Here is a 19,807-nt window from a genome sequence, read left to right as displayed (position 1 = left end):
ATCTTTAAATATTGCAATAGTGTTTAAATTTATATTAGGTCACCATTTATATTAGGTTTATGCGTTAATAAAATACAGTAGATTAATCCATGTTTACTGATGGTAGCCAACGTGCCATACAATCATTCGAAGTCAGGACGACGACATATAAAGTGAAATAAGTATATCTTGAGGGACATAATTCATTTGATTATATGATACGCGAGCTTACAGTTTTAACCGTTTATCGTCTTAATAAGTGTAATAGGTTCATAGGAATCTCTTTTCGTGTACTCCTTCGATGAGAAGGAAAAAAGGCAGTAGCGGCTTTTACATTGGGCGAACCGAAAAATCACCCAGAGCCCCGCGCTTGAGTACTACTTTGATTTTTTTTAAAAAAAGATTTGTAAACAACAGCTTATACGACATTTAATAACTAAAGCTTAAAAAATCATAGAATAGCAAAACCTACGAGAGTGGGCTGATAAGTTCTCGGCCCGACCCAGAAGGACTTGAGCTGCAGGCATGAAAGTGTGAGGCTATTCAACGTAGTCCCCTCGAAGGTCAACACACCTGGCACTTCGATGCTGCAACTTCTCCAACCCCTTAAAAAAAATCTCAAGGTCTGCAAAAAACTGATCCGCAGCTGTTATCACCTCTTCATCACTGTGAAATTTCTGTCGTTTCAGTGCTGTTTTGAGTTTTGGAAACAGATAATAATCAAAAGAGGCAAGATCTGGCGAGTAAGGTGGGTTGTCAATGCACTGAAACCCTAGGTCCCTCAGAAAATCCATTGTTCTGCCAGCCTTGTGGACGGGAGCATTGTCCTGCAAGAACAAGACACCTCGTGTCAACTTTCCCCGGCGCTTTTCTTTAATAGCGTCCTTTACCTTAGCCAGCAGACTGCAGTAATACTTCATTTATGGTTTGGCCCTTTGGAAGGTAGTCTGAGAGCAAGACACCATCCTTATCCCAGAATATTGAGGCAAGCACCTTCCCTGCGGACTTTTGTGCTTTGAATTTTTTGGGTCTTGGAGATCCTGAGTGGCGCCACTCGCATGACTGCTGTTTAGTTTCCAGATCAAAATAATGCAACCACGTTTCATCCTGGGTAACAAGCCGATTCAAAAAATCGTCCTTGGAGTTCGCAAAATGCCGTAAAATCACCTGCGATGATCTCACACGTTTGCGTTTCTGATCCGCGTTCAAACATTTAGGAATCCATTTCGCAGAAAGCTTGCGCATGTCCAACTGATCATGGATTATTGACCCAACACGTTCTTTGGATATGTGCACTTTGTCAGCTATCTCCTGAAGGGAAATCCGTCTGTTGCTCAAAATCAGGTCATGAATCTGGTCCACTTTTTCCGGAGTTGACACTGGCACTGGCCTGCCACACCTGTCACCATCTTCTGTTGAAAATTCACCACGCTTGAAGTTCGCACACCATTTCTTCACAGTGGAGTATAAAGGGCACTGTCCACCCAATGTGTCTAGCATGCAACTATGGATTTCCTTGGGCGACTTCTGTTGCAGGAAGAAGAACTTCATTACACCTCGCAACTCCTCTTTGGTGAATTTGACATCTGGCTCCGCCATGGTTCATTCAATTACCTGTAAAATAAAAACCGTTCATGGTAGAATCGTGAAATTTGGTACTTAAACATGTAAAAGATCAACATTTCACATGACATCAATTATATCAGGGTAGTACATTCGGAAGGGGGTCGGGGCGAGAACTTATCAGCCGATCCTCGTATTATAGTTCTGTAAGTAACCCATCAACTATGCATCATGAATAAAATTATTACTTACATCAAAATGTTCTGTGTATTAGTGAATCAAGTTAACCCTGTAATATTTCTGTAGATCAGTACTCATCAGCAAAGTACTATGTGATGCCATGAACACTCATTCTACGCTATGAACAAACTTTGAAGTCTAACTAGACCATTCAACTATCGGAAAAATCTGGTACGAGGTTAAAAAAAGAAGTTTTACTATTCAAAGGGGATGTCGAAATGATCGCAACTTTGTGTATAAGCGTGTTTCTTGGGTAATATCATTGGAAAAATCTCTGTGTATTATTTTCACAATTTTCATAAACTGGATTTTGGTTAGTTGAGGCAGCTAAAGTTACCTGTATATTGTAGAGAGGGTATTAACCATTGCTCAGTTAACTAGCTTCACTCAGCTTAGTATTCAGGGATCATAGCAAAAATTTAAACCATAATTTTAGCGGTATGTTTTTAAAATTTATTTAACCAGTAGATTTGAAATAAAATCTTTCAGTTTAACGTTCCACGATTTCCATTAGGCAAATGGAGACGAGCGATTAAGGCAAGTGAATGATGATGATGGGAGAATTGATGGAATGATAATGTGGGCGGAAACGGGAATAACCCGAGAAGACCCATGGACACGATGTTGTCTACCACAAACTAACTTGGACTGGAATTAACCCAGGGGCTCAACGCACCAGAAATAAGCACTCTATCATTGAGACACTGTGAACCCCGCCAAGTAGATTTGATGCAAATTTGCGATAAATCACAAACACTGAGATTAATAATCACTATCTCGAGAAAAAAATATCGTTGTCTGAGATTCAACACCACGTATCTCGAATTTTGGCGAATTTGAGTTTTGATACCATTTGAAATCAGTATAGTATGGCGCACCATCTGGTTAAGTAGTATACCTATATCACGACAAATAGCTTTGTTATACTCTCAAAGAAACACTGCGTATAATGAGGGTGAAGCTAGTTTTTAAAGTCTTTTGTCTCCTGTAAAATTGGTGAAATGTTATTTACGCGGTATTGAATCTCAGACGACGATCTTCAAACTGAGTTTGTAAACGTGTGACAAGCAAAAGCAAAAATTAATAATAATAATAATAATAATAAAAACGAGTACTACCTAAAGTTTATTCAAGGAACGTTCAGTACCTCATGTAAACGAATACACGTGGTGATTGTTTGATTTTATTGGTTAAAGAGCCTTAGAACACCCATGCGGCAGAAGAAAATAGTCCTTGCTTATAAGGCTCATTACCAGAATTCCTTAGAATTAGACAACAGAAACAACACTTTATCTAAGAACTAAATGCAATAAAAGAGAATACGCATGCATTGAAAGTGGTTTTGACTAGTGGCTTCATTTCAGACTTCGCTTGAGGGGGACAAGAGCACCACCGACATAAGATTTTCATGTTTTGTACTAGTATACATATTAGTAGACAATCGATTAAAGCATATGTATCCCTCAAACTCTGGGGGGGGGGGGGAATTGCCCCCTCCTGTCCCCCCCTAAATGACGCTCCTGGTTTTCACCCAACTTTAGCGCGAATCACAGTTAACAATATGGTCACATACATGTGCTTCATTTTCCATAGTTATTATACGATCTCACATGCAAACTTTTGATACAGGTAAACGCAATTTCCCAGTTTAGCGAATTATTTTAGATTTTGTAGGGAACGACATATATGCCCGTTGCATAACACACATATTTGTCAAATCCTGGACCATGTAGCTGTAGCATACAACACAAGCTATTTGTCGGTCGACGTATCATGTGCAGCACCCTATGTTGATTTTTAGGAGTTCATCACGTCTTAACAGTTGGAGGTGTTGTTTTGTTTTAATTTCTGAATTTAAGTTGTGAAGACCTAGGCTATATTAGACATGGACTACACTTTAAGGTGGAATCCAAACCATCGTAATCCTTTCAAATTTTAATTCCGTCCCAAACAATTCGAGGTGCCTAATTGTTGATCCAGTGAATTTACTGCTGCTGACATACTCATTAAATCGTAATCAATCAACTCACTGATTCTGCTTTCTACAAAAGTGAATAAATTAAACATGCAAAGAAAATATAAACTAATAAAAGGAAAGAAAACTTGACTTGATCCTTCTCTTGAATTCTAAAATGCTATGTATTTTGTCTTGATGAATTCGAGAAAAAAATTTCAGCAACACTAAGTCACGAACTTGAAGTTTTCCAGGTTATCAAAAATTAGAGTAAAACGTACCTAGGTAATTTACTCGTTAAAATAACATAGCAAACTGCCCATTCTTTCCCTTGTTCACGGATCGTTCACAACATGATGTAATAGGGGTCAATACCTATTATTATTATTATTATTATTATTATTATTATTATTATTATTATTATTATTATTATTATTATTATTATTATTATTATTATTATTATTATGTGATTTCCACTCTGGGGACGAGACTTTGGATGTGCTTTCTGAAATGAGTGATAGATGACATTGTTTATTAGGTGATGGTGATTTAAGTTTAGATGTTACTGCATTCTCCCCCAAAAATCACTTTTAAGTCACTTTCAAATATTATTCGGAATGAGTAGGGATTTTTGCTTTGAAATCGTCAGATTTCGGGTTCGAATTCTATTAATCATTCATATTAAATAATTTGTTTCAGTTCATTGAAGTGGATACCATAGTTGTTTTTTATTCACATCTTCAAGTGTTAATGCACCCTGTAAGGAATAACTTATAGTGGTTTGGTTCTTGGGGTGGCCCAAAAGTAGGTAATAACAGTACCGTAATAATCAGCTCATTGCATTTTATATAATTTCTTATTGTTATCCATCAGGTAGACTTAGTTTCTTAATTATTTATTCTTAATTTCCTTACACTTATACCTTGAGCCCGGAACAGCCAAAGCAAATAAACCTATAAGCTAGAATGTTATACTGGATCAATGCAGGGGTGTATACCTATTTTTGGCCCCTCCTAAATGAAAATAAGTAAATATCAAAATTTTTACCAGTAAATAAATGTTGTTAATATGATCAGGAGTATTCCTCAGTATTTTGATATCTAGAAGAACGATTCTCTTTACTTAACAAAATATGATTCCTTCTTAATATTACAATAATAGATATCAAGCCAGCCTTCTACAACGCTAAAGAATGCAATATTTTATATATCTCTTTATTCTTAATCTTTGCCGTATCACTCTTTTAATTCTATTCCATCTATAATCTTCATAGAACTCACAATAGTATCTAATCTTCATCTTAGCAAATACTTCTTCATATCTTCATAATTCTTCTGTAATCTTATATCATAATTCATCTTAAACTATCACAAATCTATATCATATCTAACTCTTATTTGCACAGGTTAACTCTAAATTTACTTGGTAACAAGTCTCACATTTATAAGCATTTTGTACCATCTCATATTCCAACATACTCGAAGGTGGTTGCGCTAATATTCATGTGCTGTTGCAAATATTTCAAGAATTTCATTGACGTTTCTCTGAGTTTGTGAACCAGAAACTCAAATTCGGTTATAATATCAAAAAGATGGGAACTTCAGGATGACAGCTAGCGCGAGATTTAGGTGATGATAGAAGTTCTGAGAGCCCATTTAGAAATATGTAATTTCGTGTTCATTTGTGTTTGGACTCTCTGGGAGGATATTTCTAGCATGACATCATTTCAGTTCATTTCTTATACATACAGTTATGATGTAAGTGTTTTGGTTTATTTCTTGTACCTTTCTTTTAAATCGAAATTTTCCGAGGCCACTCCGGGTGACACACGGTATGTAAATATTTAAGTGTTAATTATTAATTTAAGTGGCTATAAAAAGTAATAATAATTATGAGTTATTAAAATTCAAGAATGTTTAGTCGTATATCACTATAAGTAGCTATGTATCAAATTTTCTATGAACACATTTGACTTTTCTGTGTTAATTTCAAGTTTGTTCACACTCTGGTAGAGGGATAAAGTACTTCTCTTTTTCATGATTTTAACAGGTAAGGGTATACTTTTTTCCACTTGAACTCATTTGTCCTTCTGCTATGCTCTAGTGGACAGTGGTCGAAGACAGGAGGAAGGATATTTTTTTCTTTAAAAGAAAGAAAGAAAAAACATGCATGCATAATCATTGTTTTGTTTGCAAGACCTAGATTTTACAGGTTGCAGAAATATCTGGTGCTCTGTAAATTTTTATGTGAAGTACCGTTTGGTTCAATTCAACGTAGTTTTTTTTTTTTTTTTTGTCAAAAAATACCTTATCTACGTGGTTCTTTCATTGATGTGGCCTATTTTATCTTCTGTAGGCAGATTAGAAAATTAACCGTAAAGCTTCCTTCCTTTTCACTTGTAATCTTGTTTATATATCTATCTTTTTTGTAATGGTTCAAGTATTTTTTTCTATTAATGAAAGGTAAAGGGAACATCTTAGTACAAAAACTAAGTCTCTTTTTGTCGTGCTGAAATAAGTTTAGCTGTCGTCAAATGGAAATTTGTAATAGTAACGTGTCAGCCGGAATACTGTAAAGAAAGAAAAATGTAATAGCAAGTAAATTATACGTGTATCTTCCTTGCTTGGCTGCTTTGGAAAATTCAGTGTTATCATATGCAACACTGAAATCATACTTATTGTGCTTTTTTTTTTTTTTTTTTTTTTTTTTTAAAGTAATGACTGACCATTTTTATACTTCTTTAATTCTCCCTTATCTGCCTTGTCAATCTCGATTATCATTAAAATTAATTGAAGACCATAAGAACAATGCAAGAAAAGCCATTGCATGTGTAAAGGTATGAGCGAATGTCAAGTTTTGGAGATGTGACTTCCGAACTATCATTAACGTGGTGTCATCTCATCATCGAAGTATCATGGTCTTCTCTACCTTTACTGCCACTGTATGTCATTTAAACAAATATAGTAAAACAACTATTGGATTGGCGCGAATGAAACGTACGCTTTGACGTCTGGTGGATAACTTACTCTAGCAATACAACACAGAAATGTACCAAGATCACGCGTCCAACGTCACAAACGCTGTATGTCTAGTAGACAGGTTGGGGTACTCGTGTGCGTTGTTGAACAAGATTGCTTAAAAGTACACCATGGAGAACACACAATTCTCTTCACGAATTCAAACTGAAACATTATGCACAGCAAGTCGCAAAGCACTGCATTTGTTCGCCGTAGGTTTATCAAATTTCGTTTCGGAAACTTGCAAAATGGGCCCGTGGACACCGAGCAACATCATTTCCGGATGAACTCCTAAGGGTTTGGGTACCTCGCGGACCAAAACCTCCCGCCGCTTAAAACCTCGCGGGTCAAAATCTCGCCAGGCCGAAACCACGCGTCCCAAAATCTCGCCTGCCAAAACCTCGCGGTCCTGATTTCTGGACACAGAATCTCGCCTGGTCTAAACTACACGGGACGTAATCTTGCCTGGGAAGAAATGTCGTCAGTATAAAACCTCGTCACGACGATTTCCTCGATGTAGAATGCTATATATATTGCTATATGTATATATTTTGTAATAACACATAATTGCATTAAAATAATGAGAAGAAAATATTCTAACGCGTGCTTTGAAAATCTGTATATATAGAAATGAAAATTACTATGTTTGCGACATCATACCTCTTGAGCCACCCGACCGATCTCGATCAAATTTTCAACATAGATGAGGCTCGGACCTGGGATGTCTTTTGTAATTTCATTTTGGCGGCATAATGAAGTGGAGGGGGAGATATTTGTGTCCATCAATGCAGATTGTTATAGTGCTTAACTCCATGACACACACCACAAACTTATCCGCAAGCATCGCCCAATGATCAACAAACATAATGTTCTCATGCTGCACAATATTGTTAGCCCACTTGTCACACAAAGGAAGGCGTAGATTCTTCGTGAGTTACAGTATAAAATCTTTCCTCACTCGCCGTATTTCCCGATATCTCTTTCACTGACTACCATCTCATCCGGCATTTCTATAACTTCTTGGTTGAGAATACCTTCCCTGATAATTGGGCATCACAACGTGCAGTTGATGATTTCTTCACATCGCAGGTTCCAGACTTCTTTCACCATATTATTCAGTCATTTGCTGAGCAATGGCACAGCGACCATTTTGATTAACCTGGTATTATAGTTTTTGCCTTTGGAAACGACACGGCTGGGGTGTACGGTTCATTTCTACCAACGCAATACATCTATACCAGTAGCATTCAGAGATGCAAAAAAAGTCAGCTTTTTGGAATGGAATTTTTTCCCGATAAAAGCCGATTTTTTGGGTAAAACCCAGAAATTTTCCCTTTTTGGCTTCTTGTGACTTTCTTATTTACTTACGACCTTTGTCGTCTTGCAGTGAGTCTGCAATTTAAAAATGTCTTAACAATATTCACTACTTGTAACTCCTATTTTCAGTCCGGGGCTAACTATCTTGATTGATTTTCAAATGGGCATTTCCCTAGTTGGCTAGTGTGTTATGCAAACCAACATAACACTAGTATTAATTTGGTTGCCTAAACTTATCAAGTTCCTGAAAGTTATACATCTTATCATATGTGTTTTACGGGTAGCCTAAAGTGAAACCAGCAGACAAGAAAAAAAGCTTCATAAACCAAGAAAGAGTTAATAAAAATAGTTTTGGTATAAAATTTTGCTTATGTTTCGTTCTCCATGGGAAACGGTATTGAGAGCTTCAGATATTCGAACTAATATTAGATTCTAATAGAATATCTGAAGTTAATTATATAAAATTAAAACTATTAACGGCAATTTTGGGTTGTCTTTAATATTAGTAAGATTTCATTATTCATAGAACTATTTCTTTTCTTACTGTTATATCGTGTCAATACATTTGAAATAGGAAACATGAGTATTGCGTTTTTAACGTCTCTCCTTCAGATTTTAACAACCTTAATAGAAGTGTGATATACTTCTTCCGCATAAAATATGTCTTTTGCTTCTAAAATGTTACTAACTGAAATTTTAGTTTATACATAAATTGTAAACGATAATGTTGTTTCAAGAAATTACTACATTTTCAGAATAATTACCCTTTTTACTAAAACATTTTTGTTCTTAAACATTGTTCTAATAGCTATAAAAAAAAAATCGTTGGAACTGAGTCCATTGCGTCCAATGATTTGTCCGTATTGTGTATATATATACAGGGTGTTTCAAAACAAGACCGACAACGTTTGGGAGGTGATTCCTCACACTTAGATAAGACAAAAAGTATAGACCAATCTGGGTGCACAAATGCTTCCTTTCGGAGTTATAGGCTGCCGAAAACATGAAAAAAAAATAAACTTTAAAGGTTCATAGTTCCAAAACTATGGACCTACCGTAGTCGGGTCAAGACTTCACTTAGGAAGTAGTATGTGCTCTATCCAAATATACAAGTTTCAGAATCCTGCGGTACTTATGCTACCATTTTTATAGAGGTAGTTGGTGAGTACTTCGAATTATGTGCCCGTAGCCAAACTACCTCTCTAAAAATTGATGCGTGAGTACCGCAGAATTCTGAAATATGTATTTTTTGGATAGAACACATATTAGTTCCTAAGTGAAGTCTTGACCCGACTACGGTAGGTCCCATAGTTTTGGAGCTATGGAGCTTTAAAGTTTTTTTTTTTTTTTTTTTCATATTTTCGGCAGTCTATGATTCCGAAATGACTGATTTCTGCACACAGGTTAGTCTATACTTTTTGTCTTGGTGTCAGGAATCACCTCCCAAACGTTGTCGGTGTTGTTTTGAAACATCCTCTATATAAAAAACTAAATGACTTGAAACATACCGGGACTTATCCAGTATATCAGTTAAATAGTTTTCAAAATCAATTTAAAGACTACTTTTAAACACAAAACCATTTAAGTTTAGCGTGGGCATTTCCAGAAGCTTAGGGGAAAGAAATATGGATAGTTCAAAAATGAAATGAAATCTTTCAGTTTAACGTCCCATGATTATGTCCTTTGGGCTTAGGAAAGTAGATGATTAAGAAAAGTGATGAAAGAATTGGTGGCATAAGAATGTGGGAGGAAACGGGAGTATCATCACAAAACCCAGACACATTGTTGTCGGCCACAAAATTATTTGTCCAGGGATTGAACCAGGACCCCATACACCAAAGATAAGCGCTCTACCACTGAGCCATCATACCCCTATGGATAGTTAGGAAAAATAAAAATTGATAAACATTTCATTCTAATAAAATTTTCATTTAATTTCATCTAGTGGTTAATATGTATGCTTTTTCTATGTGTATGTTCACTTCGATTTCTCCTAGAAAATACATTAGGAGCAAAATTAAAATGCAGTGCATTTTCGTACGGTTCTTAGAAATATTACTAAAGATATGCCGCATTGACTTGATCCCTAGTCTTCCGTTGCAAGCGCTGCTATCGGCTGAAGGAATTCCACTCGCTTTCTCTCGCTTAGCAATAGCTAAACCCTTATTGGCTCAACGCGTGGGTGTGTGAGGGTGTGAGCGTTAGTTCGCATTTTTGCCACGGCTCAAGACATTTTGGCAGCACAATACACCCGTCAAATCGCGAGAATTTTCGCAAAATGGTTCTTTGATTGTAATTGTATGGCTGTTCATTACCGACATGAATTTATTTTTATATTGGAGTTTACATACTTTTTAAATTTGAATATTGTAAGAAAGAAACCTGTAGGTAGATTAAGACAAGAAAGGTAGATCGTGTAGAAACAATCGTGATTAGATTGATACATGATAGAATGATATTATGAACTATTGTTTGTGTGGCAATGAAGCATTGGGAATTTTAAGTTATGTAGTGAGTGGGTGTATATAATAGAGATTCATACCCGTACTCAGACTACTTAATTTGTAAGATGTTTTTGAATGTATGCAATAGATTAAAAGAAAGAAAATAATCCAAATTTAATTTTTTTATGAGTTATTTAGTTTTAAAAAACCAGCTAGATAAATAAGTAAATGCAGTTAATTGGTTTAGGTCTCTAAGAAGTATGGAATGTAATGTTCAAGGAAACACATTATTAGTTCCTGGCGTAAGCATACGGAAGTTTGTAGTTTCACTTCGGGTGTTTGTGTATGTATGTGGTGCTTTATTTCTCGGTGTCTACGGCTGGATCTAAACCAAATTTGGTGGGCGAGTAGCCCATTGTCTAGTAAATAAAGATCGCTGTGTTTGGTGGCCGAGCTCGGCTCGCCTTGTACGTGATATTTTATTTCTCGGTAACTATGTGGCGAATTTAAACGAAATTTGGAGCCGAGCTCATCGAGGGACAGGCTTGGCTCGCCTTATATATGGTACTTTATTTCGCGGTAACTCTTGCCGGATCTGAACGAAGTTTGGTGGTGGGGATCAACACTCATCCCATTGTCTAAAGCAGTGTTATTCAACCTTTTTTTCTCGCGTACCAGCAGACACAGTTTGCCATCCAATTGAGTACCAGTGAAGCTGTTTAAAATAAATTAAGTCGAAATGAACTTATTAAACTTATTAACACATGTTGTGTGTATGGACTTCAGATGTAATTATAAATACTACAAAGTACATGACTTTTTTTTGTCAAGTTCCCAATGATTTACAGAGGTGTAAAAAATGGATTCATGTGTGAGGGGGGGGGGAAATCTGAGACTATACAATAAATGTTAACCGATTACTTGGAAATAGACGTAATCTCGAAAATCGTCCATTGCAAAGAAAAAATCTCCAACTATGATAATTCAATAAATATTGTCAATATGTTTATTTTAGGATTACGTACCCCCACAAACATCTTCGCGTACCCCCGGTTGAATAGCACTGGTCTAAAGAGTAAAGATCATTATATTTGGTGGGTGAGCTCGGCTCGCCTCGCCTTCATGTAGTATTTTATTTGCACTTTTTTTTTTTAATGGAAATTAGAGTTCAAATGGATATAAGACTCAACAAGATTGTGTTCTACAACTTTACACACCTGGAACTTTTTAGTTCAGTTCACCCTTTGAGTTCTGCTTGTTTTATAAATTCTTGTCATTGAATTATAAAGCTAAAAATTAAATTCGCTGACACGAAGCCTTGAAAGGCTTGAATTGACCAGCTGGCAATTTGAAGTTGGTTGTCCATCTGCGTGTTGCTGGCCTTCTTGACCGGAGTCTACTATTTCTTTTATTCAGGTCACTCCTCAATTATCCTTTCGATCCTGGGCTAACGCTGCACTGTCTGTACTTCATTTCGTAACATAACATTTCCAGTAACAGGATATATATTCCCAATACTCACCCAATAACACTTTCTTCCATCGAAGTACTAACACACAAGGAGGAGAACTTTGTGAATTAGTTAACTTCTTGTATTTTTTTTTTTTTCAATGAGAGTATATGCAACGAAAACATTATTTTGAAATGAACTTCACTAACGTGTATCTAAATACAGTGGTTAGCTTCATGTGTTAGACAATTTCTTAATACGACGCTAAAAACGACTCTGTATAGAGCCGACTGTATTTTGAAAGAGTTTCTAAACCAAGACTATATCTAAGTGAAATATGTTAAACATTTCATTGAGACACTCGTCACAGATGTGTAGCGGAAACAAAAAGTAACTGCGAATGAAGGTGGGAATTAATGACGTATAGTGTATTGCGATGTAGTATTCAGTCAATTTCAATGTTGTTACCTATAAATTCAAAGATTAACTATAAATTTAATCTTATATTAAGTTATCGCATAAAAAAGTAACAAGAACATGTCAACGTTGTGGAAGTGCAGTTTAGTTTTTTCATTGAGAGACAATTCATTATCGTGATAGCTCATGCTGTAGATAAAAGTAGTCTGAAAACCTTTGTTGAATATTCATTTAAATAAATATAAACTATATACTGTACATCTCAATACTCAGTGAAAACACATGAGTGGATTTAATACCAACATTGTAATCGTTGATACAATATGTTTGTAGTATATTTAGAACTCAAACTTACGATTTTGTAACTTTTTGAAATAGTGTTCATATCTGTCTAACCAAATCCATAAAAAGTTTTTTTAAACTTCTACTTACAAAGGCATTAGTGTTCTGATATTATAAAATTCGGAAGAATTGACCTGTCTATTTTAAAATTATTTATGATTGTTTAAGCTTATTGTTTATTTTCCACAGCAGTCGAAAAGTACCTCAGAAACTGCTGTTCAAAATGCGTCAATAGGTGCTTCAGGGGACACACATCGCTCACCACGTATCTTATTTTTAATGTGTGGGAACGGACAGATGTCATTAGGTGTTAAATCAGCTGAATACGGACTGTGAGTCATTAATTCATTTTTAATGGAATAAAATCAACAATTTGGTGTGCTGAGTGAGAACTGGTGTTGTAGGATGAGGAATGATACGAAGATTTTTTTTTATGCATTTCATTGATGACCCCTGGCAAACAAATTGCTGTCTGTGACAGCATTTATAGTCCTTCGATCTTCTAAAGCTATGGTTGCTATATATCCGTGTAACCAAAGAAATAAGCAATCATTTGCTAGGCAGTACTTCTCGAACGATTTTTTTTTTTTTTTTTTTTTTTTTTAAGTTCGGGTTTCGTATGAATAAATCCAAGTTTTGTCCCTTAAATAATGATGCAGTACCCGAATTTGACTTGATTAAAGTTTTTGAGCATTTCTTTACACCAATTGAAACGAACCTGTTTTTGAGTTTCGGTCAAGTTGTATGGGATCCAACGGCTTGAAAATTTCCGTACACCCAGGTAACCATGCAAAATCGTATGTATTGCTTTCGTGTCAATGCGCCAGAATCTTATGATGTCACATGCCAATTTCTCTCTCTCAATCATTTCACGCGCAGCATCAACTTTACTGACAATAACAGACATGGAAGGACGACCTTCACAAAGTTCATCACTGAGAAATAGAAACCATGCTGAAATTCAGAAAATCAATTGTACACAGTCCTGTTGGATTGTATTTTATCCTGAAAAGTCAAATGAAATCAATAGTTTCAGTGTTAAACTACATTAGAAATTAAAAAAAAAAAAAAATCATTACCGGAAAGTGTCGTCGAGAATTTTTTTTTTTTTTTTTTTTTTACACAAAACTACTATCTCCAAACTACTGTAAAAGATAAGCGAATAGACTTAAACAAACAGTTGAAGATGATTTAAATATAGAAAGGTCTATTCTTCTGAATTTTATATTAGCGGAACACTAGCGCCACTGTAAGTAGTAGTTTGCACTAGCTTTACCAGCAGTTCTCGTGTTTATAATAAAATTGACAAATTCTGATTTTGAGTGGTAATAATTTGCTTAAATATATAGTTGTATTATAAAAAGCGTAGTGTAGGAAAAATATTTTGTTAGATAATTTGCATCTATAGTTGCATGAAGAGGGTTAATTAAATTCTCAATGGGATTTTTTTTTTTTTTTTTTTATCAGGAAGAGCTGTCATTTTGGAAGCCAACAAAACAAACTGACAAGTAGAAAGTATTTTAATATAAAACAAGAAAGAAAAGAGGGAAACTATGAATTTGAGGGAAATAATAGTGAGATAAATAAATATTTCTTATATTGATTTGAAGTTTATGATTTGCAAACATTTCATTTCATTGTGTTTTGAAGAGAATAGATTTATTTTCTTTTTCATGAAGTACAATGTTAATGCATTGTGCTTCATGTTGTGATGGGAACCTCTGATAGTTCAAGCTTCAAAGATCATTCAGCTACTTTTCAGAATTGTGAATGTTACATGGCTTAAGACATGTTTTTTAATGTCATGTAAGCTTCACGATTACGATCGAAATATGTCCAAATATACTGAAACTATGTGCTCACCTCGTTTCGCACACAGTTTTGGCAAATAATGTCAGTTTCTGTTCTTATTTTTTATGTTGCATAACGCAATTGTACTGAACTGTGAAGATTTTTAAAGATGAAATGATGTTTAATTGTCTTCAGCATGAAATGGGAATTGTTTCTAGCTGTCATTGTACATCAAGCGTGTTATAATTTGCATTTTTTTTTTTCAAGGGCAGTTGGTAAACTTTTCTTCAGGTTCTTTCTTCATCGTCAACCTTATATAATTGTGTTATATTCTTTTTTCTAAAAACTGTGTTCGTTACTTTGTGAACTTTGCTGTGAGTTGGGGCTATGTCAGTTTTTTATAATTTGATACTACAGATACAATATTCGATGGGCTCGATTTCCAGAAAAACCAGCAGTCTTGGCTAGCTTATCTATATATTAAAATGTTAAAAGGTTTATATATTTGTTTGTGGGCAAGAAAAAATTATATGTTTGTGACCATTTTCTTTTTACAATATCTCAGAAACCACAAGCTCTAGAAATGTGCTGTTTTCACTGGTCTATTTCAAACTTTGTGTAGGCATGCCAGTTTTCATTCAAAATTTAAAAAAGTGCAATTATTGTTCTAATTAACATTTTATGGGTCGTTTTGAGCCCATAAGATTAACATTGTCGCTAGGGTGAAGCTAAGGTTCATATCCTTGTGTTAGGCAACCAGTAGAGGAGTTACGTAGAGCGGGTTACGGCTATTGCAGGCACGTAAATCTGAATAGCAAAACCTACTGCATGCTGACAGCTTCAAAGGCCTCAAGAGCCGCAATGAGGCGTACTCAGACGGATATGGATTTACAGAGGCAAAAAATCCATTCGACATCATCTGTCATTTGTCCAAGTTTGCAACAAACTCAACCCAACATATATATTCATTAAAAATTACGTTTATATGTTTGTGAATAGCAATTCACTCCCTTTATGAGTAGTCCTCCCCTTCACTTATATGTGTAAACGGATATGCACAGATATAGCAAGGAAATGGGAAGGAGATCCATAGTCATATCAGAATTATGCACTGAGTAGACAGAGCAGGTTCAGCTAGTCTCTATATATTAAAACGCTACGTTTATATGTTTACATATTAAAATGCTACTTGGAATGAAGTCGCGGAAACCAACGTTTTATGAGTCGTTTTGAACCCATGAGATTAACATTGTCGCTAGGTGCAGTGGTTCCCATCTAGGGGACGCAAAGTGCTGACACAAATAAACTACATTCGTAATTACGAGGGAAGTCAAGAACTAAGGTTTCCCTAATGTACGATATATCTTTTGTACTATTGCCGGTAGGTTGGCTGCTTGGCCAAGACGAAGTTCAGACCCTGATCGCTTTGTGACAAGAGAATCAAGTTTCTGTCTCATATTCTGAATAAGATGTACACAAAATGATTGCTATATTCTCTGTGGACACTAAAAGAGGTGAATCTGTTATTTGGTTTTTGGAGCCAGTTCAATTTCAAAACAAATTGCAACAAGGGTATAGTGCGAATGTAATGCCAGTGGAGCATGTTGTAAACAGTGTCAGGAATTCAGTGGTGGTTGCGTAACTGTGTTCAAAAGAAACAGAGGAGCGGGCGTATTCATGGTACAGCAGAGCTCCTTCCTACAATTGAAGAGAATGTACGGGTGAATCATCAGTGTCATGTGTCACAGGCCAAGTTGAAGGTACAGTTTAATCAATGTGGGACATTAAATCACGAAGTTTAGGATACAGAAAAATGTAGAGCAGGTGGATTTCCCTATAACTGAAGGCCATTACAAGAAAACCAGCATGAGTGCATCACTCTCCTATCTGCTCCACTTTTATGAGCATGGGAAGGATTTCCTGAACCAGACCACTACTGTGGCAATACTTGGGTATACCAGTATTGCCTGAAATCAGAAGTGTAATGAATGGCATGGAAACATGCAGGATCTATAACATGTTCAAGACATGACCAAGGCAAACTGATAGTAACCGTCTCTTGGGACATCTGGTGTTCACCTGGTTGATTTTTGTTCCTCTAACCATACAGGAATGTTGCGATGTATCGAGTAACACTCCAGAAACTGAAGAGATCTATTCAACGCAAAAGGCCTCAACTGTTAGGCAAGACTGCACTTGTCCCACGACAATACGCACCCATATATAGCTCATGCGACAGCGAAAGTTTTGGAATAGAAGATTATTTTGCAACCTCTGTACATATCGATCTGGCCCCTTCCGATGTCTGTCTTTTCCCCTAAATGAAAGAATATCTGCGTGGCAAAGGACACATCACATGTTGACGTCAAGCATGCGGATAAAACATGTTTTCGTCGTCAGGATCCATTTTATATCACCACGTTTTGACATGGATTTTCCACCTAAACAAGCCCCTCAACAGAGAAAGTGACTATGTCGTCAAATCGCGGAAGAATGTGTGTTCATTCTACATGAATTTCTCTTTATATCTAGTATTAACAATATACCTGAGGTGAGGAACCTTACTTTCTGACTTTCCCTCATACAACTATCAGGTTGTCTAAGAAGTATTGAGACTTTGGAGGTCAAAATTGAGAAGACATTTATTGCTATTTGAAAATATCACTACGAAGTCACATGTACACCATTTTGCTCGATTATATCTATTTTTTCAGCAACACCACAATCGCATCGCTGTAGATCTTATGTTGTTTCCGGTCAAAAATGTGGCACGTAGTTTTCACAATTTGAAACTATCTTAACATCATTCAGGCAGCTCTACAGAGACATAAAGAAATTATAGTCTAAAGGTGCCATATCCGGGCTATACAGTAGATGCAGTAAAACCTCCCAAACAGTTTCTCTCAAGTTTTGATGGGTCGTTAAAGATGTATGCGATCTGGCATTTTCAGCATGGTATGTGGCACCCTTTCTGTTGACCAGTTTCAGCCGTTTCTTTTGATCTAGATTCACTCTACACCATTAGACTTCGCTCAATACAACTTCACTAGCAGATACATCACATACTAATGCCTCAGTTGTGTAACTTCTGCGTTTGTACGCTACGCGTGCTCCATACCATGTCGTTTACAGTTCATCTATAAGGAATCCTATGCCCCTTTGTATATGACAAAATCTGTTCTCAATAACTCTATTATGGTTTTTGTTTCAACCTTTACCCTCAGTAGAGCATTAGATCTATGTTTTAAAATCACTCCTTGTGTTCAAAAATAAAACGTTTCAATGCATTTCAAAAATCAAAGTACACAAACGTTTCTTTATTACATTTGTGTAAGTAAAAGATAGCACAAGACAAGGAAAGATATATATATATATAAAGTAACGAATCAGATTTTCGTTAGCATTATTTTTGGTAGATGTGAGGAGACAGCCATTGTCACTATATCCTTTTGCACTATGCAATGTGTTCTTCAGTGGATGTCATTTCTCATATTGGTTTCAGTTATTACAATAATCTAGAGTCCTAATTTAAGAATACATAAAAACAGTGGAATTGAATAGCAACTATTGTTTGAGTTTTGTGTTTATTTTTCTTGTTTAACCTTTCCAGCAATAACCTATTACTAAATTTCGTCAATAATGGATTGTGTATTAAGTAGGAAAAAGAAAGTAATGGTTATGACCACTAACAAACAATTAAGTTTATGGATCTTTACGAACAAACTAGGATAACAATGGAGATTCTTTTGTAGAAAGTTTTGATTTATTCATCTTCACTTTGACAGTTGCATTGTGGTTAGATAACCGATAAATTGCTGATGAGATAAAGGTAATGGACTACAATCAATGGAGCATGCAGTGGTTTTCGTGTTCAAGAAGAAATATTATGTAAGTGCTAAATAGTGATGCGCTATAACACTAGCGTTTATCCGCTATTGAGGAAACGTGTTTCAAGAAAATTGTCGTGTATAAAAAGTTACATGAATATTTAAATGCTGTTATTAGATATCCATTGTACACTTGGGTAACATGTATACTGACAGATGGAATTGCTCATAAGATGGGACGAGAGATGAAGTTTTCTCGTTTAGTCTCAATTCTCAAAATGCTTTTCTCGTCCTGTCTCAAAATTTATACAAAAGTTTTGCCCTGATTTTTTTGTTTGTTAATTTAATCTACGAGAGATCAATGAGGGGTATGATATAACAATATTTAAACCATATTTATTGTTGGTATATATTGTGTAATGACTTGCTTAGCTTTAACGTTGATAAATACTAGTCATTGCGTTCGTATGATTACTTTATCAATTTAGAGTTTTTACACTACGAATCATGTAACACTATGACAGTGCTTGAGATCCAAGATTTCGATGAACTACCGTTGTCTGTAGTGCTGTTAGCAGGGTTGGCTGGTTTAAACCAGCTGTTTAAACCAAAAAACAAAAAAAAAAAAATGTTCGTAAAAGTGTAAGTGTTTGTAAAATCTTGATGAACACACATTTGTGGGTTATCACGTTTCACTCCCGTATATTATTCGTATTATATTCATACCTAAATTCCCCATTCATTACTCAAAAAGGTTATACTACAAAAGCAACTTTTTTTTTACAAGTTTATAAATGTTTATTTTGTGATTTTTTGTAGTTGTTATTATTGTTATGTAATTGCAATCGAAGAAAAATTCTAAATATTGTTTCGTTTCAATGTTTACTATTGATAAAATACATCGAAAATGCCGTACTTTTTGTGTGTGTGTGGGGGGGGTCATACAGACCCCACGAGAGGCATTTAGTGAAATAAGTATCTTTGGTATCTATTTATGTATAAATGAGTTTGAGTCAAAGTGGACTCAAATAATTCGTATCTTTATTCACTTTTCTTATTGATATGCAGATTAAGTCGGTGTATTTCTTTAATTTGGACCAATAAAAGTCGTTGTTAACTAACTTGAACTAAATTAGTTCTTCTGTACTCCGTAGTACTTTGAAATTGTTCACATGTAATTCTGTATAATGGTTTCACTTGTGCAACTGTTTATCTTTTTGTCCTGAAATGACTCTTGACAGTTACATTAAGAAGCATGTAAAGATCAGTACAACGTTTTTTTTTTTTTTTTTTTTTATCAGGATTTCTTCGTGAGTGAGTCGGCAGACCTATCGCATTTGTGGCCAATTAGTCCTGGTTCTGAGTTCAAATGGAGGACAATTTCTCTCGGATGTAACTCGAGAAGCGGTTTTTATTCCGCATTAAGCTTATGTGACCCCTTCCAGCATAACCCGGTTGTTGCATAA

At 35.5% G+C, this 19,807-nt stretch overlaps 1 protein-coding gene across 1 annotated transcript in view; it reads left to right on the top strand.

The window, feature by feature from the left end:
- Window positions 1-19,807, top strand: part of LOC145691469 (uncharacterized) — an 89,741-nt gene extending 69,934 nt beyond the window's left edge. The window contains exon 2 of the mRNA XM_081766902.1: window positions 19,643-19,807. Coding sequence (XP_081623028.1) covers window positions 19,643-19,807 — 165 coding nt within the window. The remainder of the gene's footprint in view (window positions 1-19,642) is intronic.

Source organism: Thermobia domestica, chromosome 1 (assembly GCF_964235325.1).
Source record: "Thermobia domestica chromosome 1, izTheDome1.hap1.1, whole genome shotgun sequence".
NCBI classification, from domain to species: Eukaryota; Metazoa; Arthropoda; class Insecta; order Zygentoma; family Lepismatidae; genus Thermobia; species Thermobia domestica.
The sequence above is the reverse complement of the archived record's forward strand: the minus strand, read 5'-3'. Positions and strand labels throughout refer to the sequence as shown.